General features: G+C 34.4%; 3 protein-coding genes across 5 annotated transcripts in view; all 3 read right to left on the bottom strand.

The window, feature by feature from the left end:
• Positions 1-7,332, bottom strand: part of cpne4a (copine IVa) — a 67,681-nt gene extending 60,349 nt beyond the window's left edge. For 2 of the 3 annotated variants that reach the window (XR_001637310.1, XM_016524089.1), the window contains exon 1: positions 6,107-6,207. The gene's annotated coding sequence lies outside the window, so the exon portion shown is untranslated. Of the gene's footprint in view, positions 1-6,106; positions 6,208-7,218 lie in introns of those variants that run through there. The other variant, XM_016524090.1, reaches the window with a different exon arrangement.
• A 1,583-nt stretch (positions 7,333-8,915) lies between these two features.
• On the bottom strand, positions 8,916-13,890 carry cmtm6 (CKLF-like MARVEL transmembrane domain containing 6). Its single transcript, XM_016524088.1, has 5 exons — positions 13,713-13,890; positions 13,288-13,437; positions 9,576-9,752; positions 9,262-9,360; positions 8,916-9,167 (listed from the first exon to the last, which is right to left on the bottom strand). Exons 2-5 carry the CDS (start codon positions 13,411-13,413, stop codon positions 9,006-9,008), a joined length of 564 nt encoding a protein of 187 aa, XP_016379574.1. The 5' UTR covers positions 13,414-13,437; positions 13,713-13,890; the 3' UTR covers positions 8,916-9,005.
• Positions 13,891-19,658: 5,768 nt separating this feature from the next.
• Positions 19,659-24,598, bottom strand: cmtm7 (CKLF-like MARVEL transmembrane domain containing 7). The gene is made up of 5 exons (XM_016524063.1): positions 24,354-24,598; positions 21,965-22,138; positions 21,734-21,832; positions 21,383-21,464; positions 19,659-20,074 (listed from the first exon to the last, which is right to left on the bottom strand). Exons 1-5 carry the CDS (start codon positions 24,468-24,470, stop codon positions 20,061-20,063), a joined length of 486 nt encoding a protein of 161 aa, XP_016379549.1. The 5' UTR covers positions 24,471-24,598; the 3' UTR covers positions 19,659-20,060.
• Between the last annotated feature and the right edge of the window lie 542 nt (positions 24,599-25,140).

The raw sequence follows: 25,140 nt of genomic DNA, 5'->3' as shown, positions 1-25,140 counted from the left end.
CAAGATGTAGATGAGTTTGTTTCTTGATACAGACAGATTTGGAGAAATTTAGCATTACATCAGCATGTTCACCAGTGGATCCTCTGCAGTGAATGGGTGCCGTCAGAATGAAAGTCCAAACAGCTGATAAAAACATCACAATAATCCACACCACTCCAGTCCATCAATTAATGTCTTCCAAAGTGAAAATGTGTGTAAGAAGGCATTTTAACTTGAAACGTCAATTTTGGTCCACAATCCATAATAATGCTTCCTTCAGTGAAAGATTTCAGTCACTGTTGTCCTCTCACAGCAGAATCCACTGACATATTTGTTTAGAACTGTTTTGGACTGTTTATGCTAGTAAACGGCGCATGGTCTGTACATATGTCTCTCCTGATTCAGACGACTTCTTCACTGTAGGAAGCAATATTATAGTGGACTTGTATTTAGCTGGAAGCAACCATTTGAAGTTAAAAACATCTTAATGATGGACTTTGTTTATTGCAAGCACAGATTTTCACTTGACAAGACATTAATTGATAGACTAGAGAGGTGTTGATTACTTGTGGATTATTTTGATGTTTATATCAGCTGTTATGACTCTCATTCTAACGGCACCCATTCACTGCAAAGGTTCTATTGGTGAGCAAGTCATGTAATCCTAAATTTCTCTAAATCTGTTCTGATGGAGAGACAAATCTACATCTTGGATGGCCTGAGGGTGAGTACATTTTCAGCAAATTTTCATTTTTGGTGAATTATGTCTTTAAGAAATATGACACACGAGTCATATGGACTGCGTCCATTATTTATTTTTAAGTCCTTTTTTGGATCTTGACAGCCTGAGTTTACTAAGAACTCTCATTCTATGATCAATGTTTTGACTCTTTAAAAATTCCTTTTTGTTTGTTCCACAGAAAAACTTAAGAGCATTTGAGTTTGTTCCAACATAAATGAGTAAATAAAGACTTAATAAATTGTACTTTCCTTAATGGAATTTAGCAGAGTGAGTTAAAAAAGAGCTTCGGTTTTCATATGTAAAACTGCCAAGGTAAACAGATGGCAAGCTTGCACTTCTGAAAGGTTATCTGCTAGCCATGGCAGATATCTCCCTTGACAAGTATTTTACAAGCAATTACCTGGCAGCAACAGATTCCGTAGGCTTGTCATACAGTAAAAATATCAAGTAACAAATAAACAAACAAAAACACTGCATAAAGTGCTAGCTTGGCAACAGCTATTCAGCAAATTATGAGCTGGTTTGGATTATGCTGTTCACTTTGACAGGTAATGTCTACAACCTTTCCACTGTCACGTGTTATAACAGGTGTTTCTTCAGATGCAGTCTCAGTTACTGGTACATCAGCAGAAATACTTCACTTACACTTCAAGATCATAAACAAAAAGGCAGATTCCCTGCTGAAACTTCCTCTCATACCCTCATAGCATACAGAGAGTCTCCACAGGGGAGCTGTCAGCATGGATATATACCATCTCTGCAAGACTCCAAAAGTTTCATCCTTTTACAACAGAGTGCATTATAACCGTGATAAAGCTCTCAACACTTTTGACAGCCCTGTTATTCAAGATCCAATGTGCAGATCTTGAATGCTGAGACATTCTTTGAAGTCTAATACTATCTTCAGCTTGCTTAACTTCATTCATGAGCCTTAAATGAAGTTTTGAATGACTGAAACATGGAAAATCAACTAAATGACAGCTTCTAAAATGTGTTCAGCTTTAAAGATGCACAAATGTTTATGAATCGTGCATCCTGTTGACAAAATGCTTGTGGAAACTCATATTACAAGAACTTGAATTTATGTTTACCAAGGCTGGATTTATTTGACCAAAAATTGTAAAACATATAGTGAAATATTATTACAATTTAAAATAACTGTTCTCTGTTTTAGTATATTACAAAATATAATTGATCCTGTGATGCTGGATTTTCAGCAGCCGTTACTCCAGACTTCAGTGTCATATGATCCTTCAGAAATCATTAGAATGTACTGATTTTCTGCTCAAGAAACATTTATTATTATTACAAAAGTTGAAAACAGTTGTGCTGTTTAATATTTTCGTGAATACCATACATTTTTTCAGGATTCTTTGATGAATATAAAGTTCAAAGGAACAGCATTTGAAGTAGAATATTTTTGTAAAAATGTAAATATCTTATTGTCACTTCTGATTAATTTAATGCATCTTTGTTCAATAAAAGTTCTAATTTCTTACAAAAAAAAAAAAAAAAAAAAACTGACTGACCCAAACCCAAACTCAAAGCAACATTTGTCATAGAAAGACCTTTTGATGGAAAATTTTGTATTTACAAACGACAATCATATAGGTCTTTTATTAAAAGTAAAGTCATTTGCACTCTTTGTATGGAAGAATTACAATTAATAATGTTTAAATAAAAAATTGTTTGAATAAAAAAATAGGTCTAGAAAGTAGCAGCATTAAATATAATAGTGTAAAAAAATATTTAATCCAATTTATAATAAATAAAATCACAATTCAAACTTTTACAAATATTTGGTTGACAGTGGAAGCTGTCAAAAACAATTTGTGCAAACTACACTTTACATATGTATACCTATGAATATTAATGAGATTATGTCAGATTGTCAGTAGGCAATATATAAAATCCAGCGGCACACAACATGACAGCTGACACAGTTTTAAATGTTGTGGTGATATGTTCTGGGCAATAGATTCAGGAATAAGCAATAAAGTAATTTCGCCTGTTCAAATCATCAAAATTGAAGAGTTGTGTGCGCAATAGTCCACTTATGATCCTTGTTTAAATTATGTGGGCTCTATTCCTCCCCTGTCAGTTTCTTAGTGCAGTGAGTAATGGGTTTAAAAACAGAGTAAAGCGTTCGGTTTGAAACCTTCATAATGATCTCAAAGTAAAAATCAACAGCGCTGTTGATAAATGAACCTGTATGTGTGAGGTGAAGCCCACTCTGTTTGTTCCCAGCAGGAACCGGCTCTGGGTACTTAATCATTTCTGCAGAGGCAGAGGCCACGAGTCGTCTCCAGAGCCTGGTGGCTTTGATTATTCTTATATTAGAGACAGAAAATATGACTTGTTGGAGTTTATAGGATTTTGTCAAAAAGCAATATAAATAATACATGCAAATCGTGCCATGTTTGCCAGATGGTAAAAAACAACAATGTGATTTCTTAGAATTCAAGAATACATGGTTAATCTTGATTTAGAAGAAGATTTAAGGTGGTGGTTCTCAGATGGTTTTGCTTCACGACACAGATTTTCCAACAAAGCAGAAAAAAATAAATAAACAAGTGCGTATAAAAATCACACGCTGACTTTATTAATATTATCATGAAAAGCATAGCCCTGACAAAACTCTACACTTCTCTTAAATGTCTGAGATTCGAACCTGTAGTCTTTTGATAATAAGTATACACTGCTAATCTTTTTTTTTTAAGAATTTATGCATTGATTTACATTGATTAAAATTTAAATTGATAAAAAATCGATTTCAAATCAATGCTGTTCATTTGAACTTTTATTCATCAAAGAACCATTCCTCAAAGAAACATCAAGATATGATAATTCATGATAATACACATAAATTCAGCTTTGCCATTACAAGAATAAATTATATTTTAAAATATAGTAAAATAGAAAGCAGTTATTTGAAATTGTAATAATATTTCACAATATTACTACATTTCTGATCAAATAAATGCAGCCTTGACGAGTCTTCAAAAGATAAAAAATTTTTTACAGATCCCAACCATTCGATTGTAGTTTATACAACCACTAATGTGACATAAAAGACCGTTTTCTAAACTTCAGTGAAGTTTGATTAGGTTTTAAGCACACTCTAATGATGTCTTGTTGTCAACACATTATTATTATTAAATATCAAGCATTCGGCATCATTTCACTTCTGCTAAAAACAAACAGGAGTGCCACGTCAGATGCAACCTATGAAACCCATTGCCATGTTACTCCTTCCTCTCAACATGATAACAGCATTTTTCTCTCCCATCTCAGCAGGTAATTTCCTCTCCTTACAGCCAGTGTGCCTAATTTGACAAACACCAATAATGGCTCTCAACGGAGAATGAATGATGCAGTCGACTGGAATCTCACCAGAGTCTTGCATCCTGCCATCTCAGCTCATTTAGCCTTATTTCCAGTCATTTACAACAAACCAATTATTCACTTGGATGTGATCGTCTCATCAGCCTGCTCGATTAGATGAGGATGGGAACAAGACCGCAGGCAGCTATTGAAAATGAATCAGCTCATTATTCTTTAGGAAGTTGGCTAATTAGTTGGGACATAACACGTTCTGTAAATGGAGAAGCATTAAATGCTTGTGACACCCAAGGCACCCATGAAACGGTAAGCAATGATCTAATGAAAAGATGGAATCCTGAAAAGGATCAGCCTTGGTTCACAACTAAATTGCACTTTCAGGGATGAAATTATACATGATTTAAATATATATATATTGGATAAAGGAATGTAAAGATATAATGATCTGAAAACCAAAAAAACACTTGAATGTTATATGAGATATAAACTCCACAACTACTGTACAATCAAGATTTCTAGGAAAGTTCTTGGAAACAACAACTCGAAAAGACTTAAACAACAAAAAGACTCATACAAACCTTACCGTACACTGCCATTCAAAAGTTTGGGGTTGGTAGATGTTTTTGAAAGAAGTCCCTTATGCTTACCACAGCATAATTTTTTTGATCAAAAACACAGTGAAAACAGTAACATTGTGAAATATAGGCCTAATTATTATATATCGGTCATTCTACACTCTAAAAAATGCTGGGTTAAATACAACCCAGTGCTGGGTAAAATAGGGACAAACCCAGCAATTGGGTTGTTTTGACCCAGCATTTTTTAGAGTGTAATATACAGATGTTGTGTGGCTTAATATTTTGTGAAAACCATTTTTTCAGGATTCTTTGATAAATCAAAAGTTTAAAAGAACAGCATTCATTTGAAATATCTCATATCTTTTAAATGTGAGTCTTTACTGTCACTTTTGATTAATTTCATCCTTGCTACATTAACGTATTAATTTCTTTCAAAAGAAAACCCCTTTTTAAACTTTTAAATAATACTGTCTATGTATTTATTTATTTATTTTTAAAGATAATGCGTAATTTTACTGAGATATTGTTTAAAACGTTTTTAGAGGTAATAAACAAGTTACAGAAAAGGTCAAATGTCATTGTGATTTTTTTATCATGCCACGTTTTTACCAGTGCATTTGGTACAGTAACTTCATATCATTTAATGAAATACACTCACCAAAACGGTTGTGACGTGGTCACTGTATTTTTACAGTAAAGTTCCACCAGACCTGCGGTTCAATGTTTTCATATACAGTATTTAGCTACATAATGCTATTAATGTTTCCTCTCTGGCTTCCATACCTGAGAGCTAATGAACATCCAGCTATTTTAGCAGTGAAATAAAGTCTGTCTACAGACATGTTCAAGTAAAATAAACTCATGCATATTACTTGCTTTAATTGTTCACCCCCACCTGGACACTGAAGGAATCGCGTCTTTATAAATGAAGACTGATGTGTGCCAAGAAAACATCTTGGTTGAATTTAAAGTATTTTATAAGTATAGCATATAAACTTTTAAAATAAAAGTTGCCTTATTAGTTGTAATTAAAAGCCACTTGTGTATGACTAAAATTTTTGTTTACTAGTTTCATAGCCGTTTTGTGTCCAAGTTAGGTGCAGTTTAACCAATTAAACAATTAATAAAGGAAATTTATTTCAATATTTTTCTCTTGTTAATCTTACAGCACATCATTTTATCCAGGCTTCGAATTAATTAAAAACTTAAATGAAAAACGGTAAGCAGAGTAACGCACAAAAAAACACTATATTAACAACTTCATAAACACACTATCAGACACTAGTGCTACAGCTGAAGCGTGCCTCTAATCAAGTTTTCTACTACTGTAAGTTATTAACAAAAAATAATCCCCATCCTCTTTTATTTTAGTGATTAGAGTGCAAATAAAAGCGAGAGCTTCTGTATGAGGCACCTGCGCTCGCGAGCGCTACTGCAGTGAGAGATGAGAGAGCGCTTCACTCACCTTTAACGAACATGAAAAATAATTCCAGGTAAATTATTGCTTCGCTGCTTGTCATCAAACACAGAGCACTGAGCAGACATGCGCTGCACACAAGGAGTCGAGCTCCATCCTCAAGCCGCTGTGCAAGATGAGTGAAAGTAAAGTACATCGAGTGCATCTCGCGCGCCGGTCCCTCCCCTTCACGAGCCACGGAAGATTCTTTCAGCGGTTACGCGAACTTTAAGGGGAGGTACTACAGGTAAACAGACTCGATTTTGCTCTTTCTCCTTAATTAAAGTTAAAACGTGCCATATATAAACACAAAATAAGTCTTGATCATAAATTGCGGATTTATCCAAGTTTTTAAGTATACAAATTACGCATCACCTTTATGAAACAGGCCTACGCTATCCCAGCAAAAAAAAAAAAAAAATTAATCCAGTCTAAACTGGTGTTCTAGTCGGTGCCCAAACTGATGCTCGACTGGTTTAGCTGGTCACCCATCCTGAACAACTAAAAAGTGCTATAAAGCCAGATCAGAGTAGGCTGTTTTTTCCAACAAAGAGTGTAAATAAACATTCATCTTATTGAGCCTGCAATGATACAATTTGCTGATCTGAAATGGTTCCTGGGTTTTGGCCACTTTTAAGATGACCAGCAAGTCTTCCTAGGCTAATTTAGGCTAGACGGAGTCCTATTATAAAACGTTTACTTTATATGAAAAACGTCACTTACGAAATACCTGACGTGTGCATCCAAGTCATCCACCGATGGAAAAAGAGGCGCGAACTTGCTTCTTGCGGCGCAGAGTGACGTAGCAGCAGTGTGATTGGATGATAGTTAACACATATTGTGTTGGACACTGTGTTGTTTCTCTCTCTCTCTTTCTTTTTCTTTTTACACATGATCAACTTAAAATTACACAAAATGTGTTAAAATAGCCATAACACAAAAAATGTGTTATTAATTAACACACCCTTTTTGAGAGTGTAGGCTAATTTAGGCTAGACGGAGTCCTATTATAAAACGTTTACTTTATATGAAAAACGTCACTTAAAAATGGCCGTAAAATCAAACAAAAAGTTAAAATTGTTATCCAACCAAAAGCATTATTTATGCCTGTCGTAGCCTACCTGAAGTGAAAATTGTCTTCAAAGGCAAGTGTTTGGTCATCGGTAGATGGTAACAGTGCAGGCAGCGACATCTAGTGTCAGCTTTAGGGAAATAAAATTGAACAAAAAGCCAGCTTGTCTCTATACCAAGAAAAATTGAGCATTGATATACTTGTGGCTGTGCTTAGATTTACTCTAGTCAGAAACAAGTACAAACATGCAAAATAGTAGCATAAATTAATGTACTCAACCGTTTTTATAGTCAAAATAAATTAATCTATAAGAAAGTCACTATTCCAATATTTAGGATAAATGTCTTTAAGTCAGGCTGCACATGTGATTGAACCAATCAATTACATACACAGTGTTGTTCAGCTATAAATCACTGGCTTGCCAAGCCTTAACAAGCATGTTTCCAAACAGACCACACATAAAAACAGGAGTCTGATATTCAGAGCCCAGGAGCTATTTATTGCTTAACTGGAATGGAGAGATGTTTACAAAAACAGTGCTGTAAAATGTTCCATGTCACCTTTTGTAGAAACAATGCTGGAATTCAAGCAGACCCACTAGTCTTTTCATTTTAAAAATCAACAAAATCCTTAGCAATAATTAAGCTTACCAGATGATTGATCCATATCTTAAGATGGATTAATAAGAAAGTGGCTTTTCTTAAAGCATCAACACAATATCAGGATTTAAAATATACACAATGCTTAACACAGAAAGCAGCAGTCAGTTGTACAGCACAGGAGGGTGGAAGCGTAAGGCAGATTAGTGTCTCAGAAAACTTGCAGTCCATTCATCTCCGCGGGCATTTAAACAAACACATTTGGGCCTAAACGCACATACCTCCAAATAAAGACAAATATCCGTCAGGGTATTAAGCTTCCATTAGATTAAACACTTCATGTTCATAGATCAACATGCTCACAAAAACACGATCTGGGCTCACATGGAACAAGATAAAGCACAAAAGAAATATACAGCATTTCTAGTTCCACACAATACAAAAATGACGTTTCAATAGAAGAGAAAAAAAAAATCTATGACTGTACACCCCTGACGTCCCTTGCAGAGCAAAACATGATAATCACAGGGCCATAACATATTCATCTTGCTGTCACCTCAATTCATTTCAACAGCTCACTAAACATCTTTACAGTAATTTAATGACGTGTTTACAGTGCAGGTATTAAAAGAAAATATTTCATGATTTTTGTAGCCTCTTATCTAGTATTATATTCATATTCCTGTGCTGTAAAACAGGTAATAAATCATTATTGTCAACATGATCAAACCCTGATTTTTCTCCAAAATATATTATTTCAGGAATGCATATATAACTATAAAAACAATCAGGAATGAGTACTTCTTTAAGAAATACAGTGCATCTTTTTGTACTTGTTAATTCATAAGTATAAATTGTCAAAAATTGTGCAGCACATACACTCCAATAAGGATGTGATGACTTTTTTGTGTAATCATGCAAAAGTATACACTGTACGGCCAAAATATTTTTTGTTTGCTTTACAAAAGGATATCCGTGTGAAAATAGTAATGGCAAAATAAAACGATCCCCACACAGAGAAATCGCTACGTAAGAATGTTGTCTACTTGTAAAATTACTACTTATGAAAAATATAAAAATAATTCAGGCACAATATAAAACATGCCAGTTAGTAACTGACTGAAATGGAAATATTACAAATTTTTTGCTTTGGGTAAAAACATTTCTCATGTATAAAAAATTGTTGGACAAATGGGAAAAGCTTTTGAATACGGCAGCAGACTGCTGGTAAAATGCTTCAGTTCACTGAGTCAGTTCCATTAGCATTAAGTTTCTCACTCTCTGGTCTGGGTGTGCGGTCTGCTTGTTGATTGTTTCCCTTTCGGCAAGGAATACCGCGATTTTTCACGAACAAACCAAAGTCAATAAAGAAGGCCACCGTGGCCAGGAAGCCAAATGCCTGTAATACAAGAACGACAGTTAAATGTTAGCCAGTCAGAATGAGCTATGTTGTCATATCAACTAAAAAAAACACAAATCTAGCGCCATCATACCACTGAGCCCTGCTCCAGACCCGTTTGACCATTGTCTGCCGCAAACACAATGCTGGCAAGGAGAAACAGGATTGCCATGACTGATGTGTATCCGAAATCCTATGGAAAAATGAAAAGAAGAAGTTTAACTGTACATTGGATAAAATTGTATCCTCTGGAATAAGTGATTCTGATTCTTCAGGAGTGGTCAATCACAAAAAAATGTATTAATATAATATTCTAAAGTTTTTATTATATTTAGCATTTGTACATTCTAATATTGTAAAAATTAAATAATGATATTGCATTATTATTAATAGTGTTTTTTGACTTACCAGAGTAGGCCAGCTGTTAATTCCAACTCTCTGGTGCAACGGTGTGGCCAGGAGGATGAGGAGCAACAGTGTGAAGAGCAAGGCTGTGCAACTGACAAATTCAAAAAAGTAGAGTGGTCCACATTGCGAACAGCTGGACACCACCTCCTCCATCACAAAAGCCACAAAGGAAAGGAGCTGAGGGGACACAAATGAAATCCAAGTGCATTCATTAACCACCAGGTGGCAGTATCAGCTTATAACTCTATCCTGTATACAAGACAATATGAATGATTTGGGCGTTTTAGATTTGCCTAAGTGACAAAATATTGTATTTAACACTCTGTTAGAGAACATGCACACTCAGTCACAATTCGAAACAGGAAATCAGGTGTGATGTAAATGCATCAGGTAGGGGATTCCCAATAATCTATTTAGGACATTCACTCAGCAAAGTGATATTCATCATCCTGAGCTCTATGTTTTAGTCACATGTACGCTATTAAAAGGTCTTCCAGTCCAAAGGTTACATTTTCACTGTTACATCAATTCCAGGAGACTTTCCACTCAATTTCCCTTTAGCGAACTGAAACTGGCAAAAAAAAAAAATGAGACTGTAAATGATGTAGTCATGCTAGTAAGTTACTCAAATGTACTATAAAGAGAAGTCCTTCAAAATAACTCTCAGCATTGTTTGCTGTGGTGAATATGTCAACAACATCTCTGCTGTTAAACTCTGGGGTTGGCAGTGAAATAATTTCTTTAAACTATTAATAAAAGGTATAGCAATATCCTTAGTTTTAATACAGTTTGAGAATATAAAATATACATTCATAAATCAATATGACAAAGGGGAAGAGATTATAGAAAATAATAATAAAACATCAATTTTTCTATAACAAATAGCTGGTATTTGACATTCAACTGGTAAAAAGATAAATGATTCAGGGCAAAATAGGGAAAATCTATCTGTATAACTGGTAGTAAGGAGGAAGAGGAAATCCTTACAGCGTGCTCAAGCAACGTCAAAATGACAAAGCCAGACTAGCCCACACGTTTGACTCATAACGTCTGTTTTGAGCTTTGACAGCCCTGACTGCTAGGAAGGAACAGGGTAGGTTCACATGCAATTGTTATTGTCGCTTAAGAAGCAGAACCTTATCGCTACCACACAGAATCCATTCGAAATCCTCCATACAAACAAGCCGGATAGTACACAGCTGCTGTTCACCACCCAAAAAGGGGCTTATTTCAGACATTTATGAAATGACCTAAAATGTAACCAAGCATGCTGAAACCACAAAGAAAAATTTCAGTCTGAAACTGAAACGAACAAAGCTTAATTCCTGGAAAACATGCATAAAAATGTAAAGTTAAAGTGCTAAACTTGATCAGCATTTTGGAATAGACCGTTCCACAGCAAAATCAAAGCATTTCTTCACAATACAGTACAGTCACTTGACTGTGGTCAACAGTCTCTGTTCTGATTTCCTAAACAAAACCAGAGTTTAAAAAAAAGCTGTCTTACAAACTCAAGAAACACTGGAAACAGTTTGTTTAAAAATACGCAGAATATCAAGTGTCAAGAACTAAGAAAGAAATCATTGACTTTTTTAAAATTGAAACAAAGCAGCTGCAAATTCCCACTGGTAAATTACTAAAACTGTACACTGCACTGGTTTATATAGCACACAAAAAATACGCTACGGTTTGTGGGCAATAGTTTCAAAAGGCTTCTAAGAACAAGCTTCAGCAATTGAACTAGATGAGGTTTCATCTGGGAAGTACCAAGGTGTTCCAGTGTTGTCATGTCAGTGGCTAAGTGGAAAAGGAAATTAAAAGTAGGGAATTTCAAGGGCATCCAGAAGACACCAGTTAATGAACAATCATAATCATTAAAAAAAAATGTATTAATATTATATATATATACACATTTTTAAATTTAATTTTCATTTACATTTGTATACAATTTGAACTGTATATGATTAAAAAGCAAGTCTCTGTTCTGAATAATAACATACTGTTCAGTGTCATGAGAACACCACAAAAAAACTCCAGTGGCAATTTCCCTGAATACACTACAGGAGAAAAAGCATGAGACCAGGCCCTGGACTGTGGGGCAATTATTTATAAAGAGTATATTTGTCTCAATGTTGACCTCTATGTGGTAATTATTGGCTAAATTTAATGTGTTCTGAAGTGTACTTCCCTGTACTTAAAGATTCTCGATTTTAGTATGCGATTTGAATGTCATTTAAGCCCTTGACTCACCACAACATATTGTGAAAGTTAAGAATGAGATGGTAATTGAATTTAGCATCTGCTCTCTAACTGCATTAAGAGTTTAAAGGCAGACAGTCATTTCTTACACCTGATATCACTTAGTCTGTCACACGCAAGCAGACAACACCCTTTGGTCTTTCCAGCTGTGACCTTGCAAACACTTAAAATAGTGACAACCAATTAGTAACAACCTGAGAAGAATTGATGCTAAAAGCTAAAGATCAAGATGATAAAATATGTACAGAGAAGTCTGAAAATTTCAGAAAATTACATTGAAAATCAGGGACTCAAAATCTAATTTAGCCCAGAAAATAAACTAGAAGAATTTTAGATTTTATTTTAAAACAAAGAAATGTTATGAATTAAAAAGCATAAGAAAAAAATGGATTCTGCACCATTTCTTGATTACCCTTCAAATCAAATGGTCAGATTCCTTGCTTTCAATACAGCACATATACATTTCTCATACCTTTTAAAATAGAGCATCAGGTTTTGCACAAACCTGTTGAGCCCATACCAGTATTTGGGATTAAAAGGATATGGTGCAATGCTTATTGTGTGCGCTAAGTAACAAACACTTCAATGAATGAATGATGGTGAACCACACACAAAATAATCCAGGACCTCGCCTCATATGAGTCCATTGCATGTCTTTGCAAAGCACAAGCAATATCTACTAAATAGCCACTCGACCAGTAGTATTCCTTAGTGAACCAAGATGCGTTCATGTTCTGCTTCGTCATAAATTATAGAAGTCAGTTTGACACATAAGGAAGATGCCAAGGAAATGGAGGTAATTTCTAACTTCGACTCAGACAAAGTCCAACAGTCTCAACTGCTTTACAAAAAGCCCCATGAGCAACAACCAAGCAGCACATGACTGCAATGCTGAAATTACCACGCTTGTTTAGAAAATAAGCTTGTCATTATTCAATGCAGGCAAAAAAGTTGCCATTCCTCACTCGCACCCAAGGACTTGTTAAACATCATTTGCATTATCAAAGATGTGTGAGACAGGGCAATGGATTCATTCAGCAGAATCTTTCATTAGCATGTAATAGAAACAACAATATTGTAATGAACACTATCAGTAGTCATATTTTAGCCCCACCTTTTAGAGGTTAATGAACTGCCAGCGTTCTTGTTTACTATTATTAGCATTATTGGAAAAGTGTGCTATCTTAACTTGAATTGTGTCTATAAAACGGATTAACCACTTATTCACTATAACGACCTCTTATTCAAACCATGTCCCAATGTACTTAGGTTTGAAGGGTTAAAAAAGTATTTTACATTAGGCTACTATAAAGGAAAGTGCATATATAGCTATATTAGAAAATTTAAAAGAGATCTCGTATAAATTATGATCACAGTAGGCCTACATGTAAACATGTGGTCACATTTGCGTCCAGCGTGTGTTTTCAGACAAAACATGAAACATGCAGCTTACCACTTCAATCACTTTTATCGCGAATCGAACTTTGTCCAGGTTCTCTGAAGGCACGATGAACCATTTTCTGGATTTGGGCTCCTGCGCTGCTGTTGTGGTGTTGTACACCGTGTCTGCGGTGGCCATACTGTAGCTATACTGTAGCTAAATCTGAAAACGAGAAGTATATAAAACAGTTTAGCAATAAAAGCGTTTATAAATCAGCACAGGTAAAGATATGCGATACTGTAAAGGAAACAAAGTAACGACGCGTCGATTAGCTGGTGTTCACGCTGAGAAAAGCGAAAGTAAACCAAACTAGTCGAAGTCAAGTCTAAGCTAACAGAATTGATAAACACAGAACGGTCGATACAAACACACTGCAACATGTATAGCAATCGATTATGCGTGATAACAATATTGATAAATATTTAAGAGTGAAATACCTCAGGTGGTTGTTTTAATGTGCTCTGTTTATGCCGTTCACGCGTCCTTTGTGTGTCCAACTTGTGTTTTTCACTTCCGCACTCCCCTCAGTTTTCTAGGAAGGACTTCCTACGGAGGTTGCTGAAGTCTGCGACCCAGTCCGTGCTGCACCACAGAAGGGTGTTATTGGGATTTTTGTTTCTGCGATTTTTACCTTTCAGTAGTTGTAAGAGATTTCAACTCTGTTTTTTCTATATAAAGATCGCTGTAAATGTCTTGGAAACGTTTTTTCCATGCGCGCTTACATTTATTTGCTACTTCTGCGTGCCTTTTATGTAGATTGTACTTTGGTCATTTAAGTCTTAAACTTTGAACATTTAATAAAATATTAATTATGATGTTTAAAATGATGATGATCTAAACAAAAAATGAAATAATCAAACAATTTCAATGTTTATTGTGTGAAAAATATATGACAAATAGTGTTGTCAAACGATTAATCACGATTAATCACATCCAAAATAAAGGGTTTTGTTTACATAATATATGTGTGTACTGTGTATATTTATTATGTATATATAAATGCACACACATGCATGTATGTATTTAAGAAAAATATGTTATGTTTATACATTTAAAATATTTATATATAATATCAATTTTATTAATATAAATATATACATGGAAATACAAATGGTTTTCAAAATAGGCTATATACTGTATGTGTGTGTATTTATATATACATAATAAATATACACAGTGTACGCATATATTATGTAAACAAAAACTTTTATTTTGGATGTGATTAATCACGATTAATTGTTTGACAGCACTAATTATAAATAAAATAATAATAATAAAAGATTTCATATGACTCTCCATCTAATTTTGGCCTTAATAAAGTTTTACTAAAACTTAGTGAAAGCTACAGTACATGCTTACCTGAGGCAATAGAGCATGTCTGAGACCCTGACACTGGACCACAAAACCAGTCATAAGGGTCAGTTTTTTTAAAGTGAGATTTCAAAATTATACATCAAAGCTAAATAAATACGCTTTCCATTGATGTATGGTTTGTTAGGATAGGACAATATTAGGCGGAGATTAGGGCTGGGTATCGATTCAGATGTCCCGATTCGATTCCATTAACTGACAGTCACCACTGATAAGCTACCACTAAATATTGTAGAAACTTAATTTGCTGTAAAGTTGCTTTGCAATGATTTGTGTCGTGAAAAGCGCTGTACAAATAAACTTGAATTGAATTGAATTGAATTAATCAAAAAAGATTTTTTTTTGCCCAGCCCTAGCGGAGATACAACTATTCGAAAATCTAGAATCTTAGGGTGCAAAAAAAAATATCTAAATATTGAGAAAATTGCCTTTAAAGCTGTCCAAATGAAGTCCTTAGCAATGCATATTACTAATCAAAAATGAAGTTTTGATATATTTACGGTAGGAAATTTACTAAATATCTTCATGGAACATGATCTTTACTTAATATCCTAATGATTTTTGGCATAAAAGAAAAATCTATAATTTTGACCCATACAATGTATTGTTGGCTATTGCTACAAATATACCCCTGCTACTTATGACTGGTTTTGTGGTCCAGGGTCACATATGTGATGTGTGAACAAAATTACAAAAAAGAAAAAAAGTTGTATTTTATTGTGCAACAATTTCAATCAAGCTGTAATTTTGTCAAATCATTCGAAAAATGTGAGATATTATTCCATTGTTTGTACTGAGGATGCATAAAATGCTGGCTATGAAAACAACCTTTGAAAAACAAGGGATTCTGACATTTCACATCATGCATGTGGTCTTTGCTGTAATTTTCTTGTAATAAAAAAGATTTTACTTTGAAAATGCTTGGCATTGGAGTTTGGAAGATGATGTTGATAAGCAGCTAATGAGAAAACGTGCTTTTAATTCCCATCTTTAACAAGGGCTGTTTATACTCTGGGTCTTTATGGATCCATCAGTTTCTCTCCTCTTTAATGATTTTGATTAGATCTCTATATTGGTCTTAACCTTTCTGTATAATGAAATAAACTTTTGTAAAGACAGATGTGAACTGACTAGAGTTTGAATCCTCCCACATTTCATATTGAAGTTCATTTTACAAAATAAATGATAAACGGTACAAAGAGCAATGAACTTTATTGTTAGCTATGCGTAGGCCTGAATATCCTGATAAACTTTGCATAGATACACATAAACTACACTTGGCTAGAATCCAAAAACATGAATTATAAATATCCAGACTATTACAAACCTACTGTTAAGAGTTGATCCTGTGAGAAAGGCAGTAGGATTTTCATGCACTTTGTGTCTTAGCATACACACACACACACCTGTAATTACTGTTTGGAGTCAATAATAAATGCCAATGTACACACAGACATTGGCATTGAACAGACATTGAAGGCATCTATAGGACCTGCAGCACCACCTCCAGGGGTCAGTCATTTCCAGTATCACTGACTTATGGAAGTTTCATTCAAGTTGCTCCAAGTTTTGTGACATTTGAAAATTATTTGAATCCTTAAAGCAGCTGACAAATTGAACACTTTAAAACTCTCTAAATTACTTGCAATATATTGATTGGTCCCCCTTAAGTTTAGTTTATGCATAGTTTATTTTTAGATATTTCAGTTTTTATCATTTGTAAGTATTTTGTTTGTATATATAATCTTTCGATGCTGCTTGGAGTCATTGTGGACGTGTTCAACAATGATAATGCCCGTTTGTGATTTGAAGAGAATTAATAAAGGCTTATATATATATATATATATATATATATATATAGTCTAGTACTACAGTAACATCATGTTCACACAGCGCACACAATTCCTCTGCACTTCCGATTTCTCCCAATATGGGGACAGGAGACTTGTCAGTCAATAAATGGGAAAACAAAGTAACTGGCATTACTTTTTTGAAAAAATGTAATGAGTTACTTGTAATGAGTTACCCCCAACACTGTTGATAAACATAATTGTTTTTACACAAACACATGGACACTGTAACGAGGCTGACGAGACGTGAGACGTGCGGATCCATGTGCAAGCTAAGTAACAAAGATATTGAATTTATGGTCCATTTTGTTAGTTATATTTTTTATTACTAGGGTTTATGCATAAACATACCCAGCTATCCTATGACTTTATTACTTTTTCCTTTTAACTCTGTGAACTGTCATCTACAGAGAGAAACTGCCATTCAATCACACCAAAATACAGATAATGATTAACTTAGAGGCATCATAGAGGATTGTGAAGATATTTCACTGGAGCTTGGTCTTCAATGCACTATTTTATGTTCTATTTTGTTTTATTTCTTTAAGCATTTATTTATGTTCAATGTCCATTATCATTCATTAATGTATTCTACTATTAACTGTTATTAGAACACTGCCATTTTTGCTAATTTCACGTCATTAAAAAAGTACCTAATTGACACGTTGTTGTTGTTGTTGTTGATTTTATGTAAAACCCTAATAGACACTTCAAGATATTATAAGACCAGGCAGATAGAGGGGTAAAAAACAATATTAATAAATAATATTTACAAATAATACTAATATTAATGATATTAACATACTAATATTCATTAAAAACTATAATTAAAAAGGTTATTTATAACACCAATAAGGTCCTATATAGCATTTTCAAAGCATGGTTCTATATGGAACCCTATAAAAAAGGTTCTATTTAGCACTAAAAAGGGTTCTGCTGTTGTTACAAGCCGAAGAACCCTTTTCTGGTACTGTTTAGAACCATTTTTCTTAAGAATGTATATACTGTATATATATATATATATATATACTTTATATTTTGAATTAGATTTTATTTCAATTTCACTGTAGTTAAAGCTTTAGTGTTTTTGTTGTGTTTTCGACATTTTTATTATTGTTGTTGTTTTTAATATGCCTACAATTTTTATTCATTTTAATATATATCGTTTTAGCTTTTTAGTACCTAAAGTTAAACTAAATGAAAATGAGAAATGATGCCCTGAAAACAGCGGAAATAAAATAAGTTTAAGGGTTTTCAATTATTATTATGTAATTTAATTTTACTTAAAGTAACTAAAACTTTTTAATGTTTTGAGTTCTAGTTTTAATTAATGATCACTTTGCTGCGCTGAAGCCTGCAACAGACCACAAGAGGGCAGACTCATTCTAACAAACACGCACGTCAAAATCCACAGTGCTATATACATTTTTCTATTTAATTCAACTACATGCCACAGTTGAATACATCTGGGGTGTATAACATCAAGTTCTCTTATCTCTTACTCCCTTACACATAATAACACTAAACAACAATGGAAAAATAATATAAAAAAACAAAAACAATAAATGACAAATCTCTCTTTGCTCACTTGAAGCAAAACACACACAGTAGTTTGCATTTGAGAATCCTTAGATCCTTCAAATGTTACCAACTGCACACTGATATTGGCAGCAAACTGCTTTTGTGGGTCACACAGTGGTTGTATTTTCCACCATTGCACTTCTGTAAAGTATGACCTGCAACTGTGAGAAATGTACATTTCTTCCTCTATTGCATCCCAACCATTTCCCTCTTTTTCCTGTTTGTTTGGGCATTTCAGTGTTGTGCTTGTGAACTTAAGTGCCATTTACTTTAGCCAGTGGTACAGATGTTCTTTCACTGGGCTTGCTGTACTCTAAACAGAGCATTAAGGAGGAGTTTAGATGTGCATGAGTCATGTTTCCAAATTAGCTGGAATACTAAGATGGAATCTCTCTAGGACTGCAGCTCTCTTCATTTCTCTATTTCCCTCCATAGATAATGGCTTTGTTTATCCTAAGGAATTTAATTCCCTTCCACACTGCAGCAGAGTTACAACAACCCATTAGTGATCTAGCACATGTCAGTATATTTCCCTCTTTCTCTTTTGGAGGCACTTCCCCTGATAGAGGTCAAGGGTTTCCTGTAGTTTTTGCACAATAACCTCTTGCTGTAACCGTAAGTTGTGAGCATGAGTCACTGTGTGTTAAGTAGTTCTGCAGATAAGATACCTTAAACATTTAAATATTAATGGGTAGCATGATTTTTGCTACATTAAAGCCAATCTGACTAAACAGTAATAGGATAATACACAAAAACTTGTCGAGGTCATATTTCATCCCAGAACCAAAAGAAACAATGATATAAAGGGCATGAAGCCTGTTAGGACCATTAAGGGTTGCATTGCATTACAAAATCATTTTAATACTTTGCCCCTATAATTCTCATTACTGTAATGCATCCAGACATCTCTTTGTTATGCATTTGTTTTTAAATCAGCATAAAGAAAATATAACAAATATTATGATGTATAATCAAGTATAAATACAAATTTACATTTTTGCATTATGTTGTTCGTGTTTGCCATAAAAATGTAACAATGCAAAAAAAAATTGTAATAGTAAAAAAAAAAAAATCTTGAAGGGATAGTCCACCCAAAAATTCTGATTCTTTTGTAATTTCCTAAACTTCCTGTCATTTCAAACCTGTATGACTTCATTTTTTTCTGTGCAACACAGAAGAAAATATTTTGAAGAATGTTGGTAACATTTTCGGTTCCCTTTGACTTCCACTGTATGATCAAAAAATATAATGGAAGTCAATGGAAACCAAAGCTGTTTGGTTACTAACATTTTTCAAAGTATCTTCTTTTGTAATCCACATAAGAAAGCAAGTCATGAGGATGAGTAAAAGTCTTGTTCTGACTCAAATTCTGATTTTAAATCAATAAAGAATCAACAAAACATACACAACATCAGGAGACCTTTTCTTTTTATCAGTGTATAAAACAAAGGGACTTACATTTAGAAAGCCAAAAATACATTCTTTAAACTTTACAGTTGCAAATCATAATATCATATATAGAGATACTGTGAAAAGCAAAAACACACTTCAACTCTTGTAATAATAGTAATAATACTGTGGATCAGCATCAATCCTTCATGAACACCTAATTTCAGCCAAAATATTCTTTGATCACAGGCACTAAATCAAATCTGCATCACACGATATCTATACTGTCAAATAAATAATGTAAACATTCTCGTGAATAAATGGTCCCTTTTGGTTTCAGACATTGTTGATAAATATATCAAATCAACACTCTTAAAACCAGTCTTAATTCTGAAAAATTCTAAGTTTGACCCCAGCCGATTAAGTTCACTGAGGCACTATAATTTTGATGATGAAATCCACTCTTGAAGCATAAAGCATCTTCAAAAACAACCGAAAATGTCCCTTTAATGTCCTTAAAGAACTCATCTCTCCAGAACAAATTGATAATTTTTCTTGCTACTTTCATCTGATAAGACAGTGTCTTCCATCCAGTTACACTGCAGCACCTTCAAGAGAGAATTAGCAGGAAATTATGCAATGAATTTCAACAGGTCCATTCTGTTAAAGGAACAGTTCACCCTAATTCATATTTGCTAAAAATGTAATCACCCTCAGGTAGGGCTGCACGATAAATCGAAATGGAATCGAGATCGCGATTCGACAGAAGCTGCGATTGTCATGCGTATCTTTCAGTGAAGCACGGTTCTGTGATCAGCAGTAAATCTCCATCCAAAGGCCAGAGGGCGCTCTCGCTGAAACTCCAAATACGCCTCGCAGAAGAAACCCAGAAAATGCCTATCGCTGCAGCTGAATAAACAGAAGAATCAACTGCTTTCATTGATTCAACGTAACTAATAAACACACGACTACGGTATTAAATGTGGTATTTTCACATGCTTTCAGATGGAGCAGCATTATCTTCACAGAGCCGTAGTTCACTGAGAAGTTATGCATACAGCTGTCATTATCGCGAACGATTTCTTCGTTTTCAGAATCGCGCAATAAAATCGTCTGCGATTTTTTTGCGTAACTTGTCAGTGAACTACGGCTATGTGTAGCAAATTCTGCTCCATCTGAAAGCACGTGATGATGATTTCCTGCTGATTACAGAACCGGCTTTTTTAACAAAATGCGCATGACAATCGCATTCGATTAATCGTGCAGCCCTACCCTCAGGCTATCCAAGATGTAGATGTTGTGTGTTTCTTTATCAGAACAGATTTGGAGAATTTAGCACTACATCACTTGCTCACCAATGGATCCTCTGCAGTGAATGGGTGCCGTCAGAATGAGAGTCCAAATGACTCCAGTCCAGACTCCAATTGCTTCCAGCTAAAATACAAGTTCATAATCCATAATACCGATTTCTCCAGTGAAAAGGTCAATCAGGAAAGAAATATGTACAGATCAAGCGCTGTTTAGAACAAAAGCAGTCCAAACAGTTCTGAACAATTATGTCGATGGTTTTTGATGTGAGATGAAAACAAGAGATGGACTTTTTTCACTAGACGTTACATTTCACAAAATGTTAATTGATGGACTGGAGTCGTATGAATTACTTGTGGATTACTGTGATGTTTTATCAGCTGTTTGAACTCTCATTCTGACGGCACCCATTCACTGCAGAGGATCCATTGGTGAGCAAGTGATGTAATGCTACATTTCTCCAAATTTGTTGCAGTGAACAAATACATTTGTCTACATTTTGGATGGCCTGAAGGTGGATATTCATTTTTTTTTTTTTTTTATTCCTTAAAACTGTTCACGGCTTTCATATTTTACAAATGACATGATTAAAACATGATCAGACTCACCAGTTGGTTGAGAGCCACATGTGACCTTATAAGAAGTCAATATGCTGATTGCAATAAGAAAAGTAGCTATAAAGCCAAACACCTGTGTTTATGTAAAAACAGACATTAGTGACATATTAATAATATTCTATAATCACATATGTTATTACTAAACATGAACAGTCATTTGCTTTTGATGCCTAATAGATCTTTCTTAGAATTGCACATGCACTGCCAAATAAATATAGTGTAATGCAACAGTAACGATTCGCATTTCCTGCTTCCTCATCCATACACAAGAAGGCTTTGTGCATTTCCCCGACCAATCAGCAGCATGCATTGCACATACTGCAAGCATAAAAAGGCACTCACAGATCCAGCGATCAAAGCTGAGATCCCATGACTCTTCACAGCAACAACTATAGAGGCAATAAAGACCAGGATTCCTCCCACAGCATAATGTAAAAACTCCTGTGAAAGCAATAAAGAGCTAATTTGAGATGTAAAAGCAGCATTAACTTTCTGAAAGATTACAAAAGACACCTAATGCCATGATCTTCGGTGAGAAGATGTGTAAGTGAAATGTTAACTGTGCCGACGTACCGTCAATGTCCAGTTGATGCATGTGATTTTGCTTTGAAGTCCAAACAAATACATGAGGAAGAAGATTAAGAAGACGATGAGAAACCATGCAGTGACCACCTCAAAGTAGCGGTAGGCGGAGTAATTATTGGTCCCCTTACAGTGCACACAAAGGAAAGCAATCAGGAGGATCACCTGCAAAATTAGAGGTAGTAAATTTAATTCACTTGTGCCCTTCACAGGAAATACTAATATTTTTACTTTGACACAAAGAACAAAGTAGCAATGCTTTAGCTCAATAAAACCTTGGATTTCACCAACTCAGTAAATTAAAGTACTTGGACAACGAGAAGTGAAGAAGTTTCTGTTAATTTCTTCAGTAATATTAAGTTTTAAAAAATTTTATGTTTCTGATATTTTCAGTTTAAATGTCTGGTTTTTAATTCATTTAGATTTAGTTTTTAAAAAATAAAATATTTATTTCATATTTAAGAATTATAAATGTAAAAGAAATTACTTTTTTAAATCATGATTTTTAAAATAAACGACTAAACATTTAATTATTGTCCTATTTCTGTATAATATTGGCCTATTAGAATTCAACAACAAAAATATATGCATGATAAATATTTTTTAAATAATATCAAAACAATAATATTACTCTAGTATTACTAGTTTTTAAATCATATTTGTTTAGTGCTATAGTACCATTAAATACTGTTAAAATATGATGCATTTCCCACTTTGTTGCATAGAAGTGTTAAATAATTAATGCAAATACTAAAAAAAAACACAGGTTTCTTTTCCTGTGAACACTGGTGTTTCCTGTTGAACCGATTAAGTAGAAATGTGTGAATGGTGGAAAAAAGAAATCCTGTTGTCAAACCATTTATCTTCTATCTGAAATGTTTCATCTTTGGCTTTGGTGGGTTTTGTGTTTAGCCCTCTTTGAGCACAGAGGCCCCACATGTTGCAGTGCAAATATCTCAATCTCTCTCATCACTGCAACCATTTTAGCAGCCGGCTGTTCCTGAGCATCCAGAGTGTGTGAGTCTTAACAAATTACCATTGCCTGTCATCACCTTCTACACACTCACACGAACACACACACCCTAAACCACACTCTGAGCCCCAAAGCACTAGTGTTATTTAAGTGGTAATAAAGACTTTATTTTGAGGAAGTCCTCCCTCCTGCAGCAGTACCATGGAACAGTGATGATGTCTGATTGATACTGAATGATTACCATAATCCCATACCATGGTATTTAATCCAAAATACTTTGAAGAATTGTATTATTCCAGATTCATACCCTTTAGAGAACACCATGACACTGTCATGAATCCAAAAAATATATATTTTAATAGTATGACACATATTCAAACCTAAAAAACATAGCAATAAACATTGTACAGTACATGTTATAATTTTTGTTGGTGAAAATGAGGTTTAGCTTTAACTTCCAGGATACTTTTCACCAATTTTCCTTTAACAGAAATATATTAGTATATTGTGTTGTTCGAACATAAGCAAATTATACATATAGTATTCATGAACAGTTCACTCGAAAGTTCTGTTAATTAATGAAGCATTTACAGTATGCATACAAATATTTAAATAACATCAAAAACAACAACAATACCATTACTAGTTTTACAGTGATGTTTGTTTTGGTCTATATTACAGTTTAAGCTTAAAGTATGACGCATTTCTCACTTGAGAATAAATAGCTGTTGCACAGAAGGTTGAGAAATTTATGAAAACACACACGCACACGCACACACACACACACACACACACACAAAAGAGCCTTTTCCTGTGAACTTTGTTGTTTCCTGTTGAACTGATTAGGGAGAGATAGGCCTACATCTAATTGTGATTATACACCAAGGTACGGAATGATTATCAGATTAATTTACCATGGTATTTAATCCAGCATTCTTTAAAGAATATCATGGTACTTTTTGGGATTGTTTTTTAGTACAGTTAGATTAAAACTTTTAGTTAGCACAAGTTTTCAGATTTATCTCCTAAAGAATAACATGGTAGACTACTGCCCAAAAACATAACATAAAGTATGGTAAAATCATGTTACAGTACGTTTTAGCATTTTTTGTTAGTGAAAATAATGCTTAACTTCTTGGAGACTTTTTTTTTCTCCAACGTTTCTCCAAAATAAATATTAGACGTGCTGCTGTAAATAAATGCACTGATCCTTCATTGTGAGTGCATAAGCAATGTATTCATGGAAAGTTTAGTGAAGAGTTGCGTTAGTCGGTCAGTGAAGCATCGTGGTGTAAAAGAGTCAGTTACCATCTTTAATCCATCTATCTTCCCTACATTAAGGATTCTATGCATTCGTCTACCTTTACTTCATAAAATAAATGTGATACAAGTATAACTTTCTCTTACCACTTGGCCGATTTTCAGTAATCCTTGAAATGAACGCGCATACCCGATGTTGCAAAATCCTCCATCCGATGAGGATGTTGTTGTTGTGCTTGTAGTAGTAACGACAGTGTGAGACATTCTGGTGTATCCTATTTGAGGAACTTTACAAATAAAAAAAAAAGATAATATGTATTTAAAGCTGCTTACACTGAACTAGTAGTTGAGTCGGGAGAAGCGTCAGCTACAACAGAGCGTGACCAAAGACATACACGTTTCCAGGGGATATAAAACAGCCTCGTCCACTCGGGGGCGCGTGGAGGCTCAAAGCTGCAAGTGGGCTGTACAAACCAACAGAATATTTTGATTGGTTTGTTTAAAGGGGTCATATGACGTTGCTAAAAAAAGAACATTATTTGGTGTATTTGGTGTAATGAAATGTGTTTATGCGGTTTAAGGTTTAAAAAACACATTATTTTCCACATACTGTACACTGATTGGCCAGCTATCCAGTGCGTTGTGATTGGCCGAATACCTCAAGCGTGTGATGGAAATGTTATGTTATGTAACCATACTGTGATGCCGTGGTGCGACGAGACAAAACCAATAAAACCCATTACAAACGAGGCATTTGTAGCATCCAGTGGGGACATAATTACTGATTATAATGACTTATACTGTTTTTTTACGTGTTGCGTTGCATCGCGCCGTGTAAACATAAAACCATGTCTGCATTTGTGATCGGAGAAATGACAAACAACAAGCCCTACTCTACACTGCCCAAAAAACTCGCTTTAAATATCAGTGGCAA

The sequence above is a fragment of the Sinocyclocheilus rhinocerous genome, unplaced genomic scaffold, assembly GCF_001515625.1.
Source record: "Sinocyclocheilus rhinocerous isolate Xijiao unplaced genomic scaffold, SAMN03320098_v1.1 scaffold933, whole genome shotgun sequence".
Lineage (NCBI taxonomy): Eukaryota > Metazoa > Chordata > Actinopteri > Cypriniformes > Cyprinidae > Sinocyclocheilus > Sinocyclocheilus rhinocerous.
Note: the sequence above shows the minus strand (reverse complement) of the source record. Positions and strands in the feature narration are given on the sequence as shown.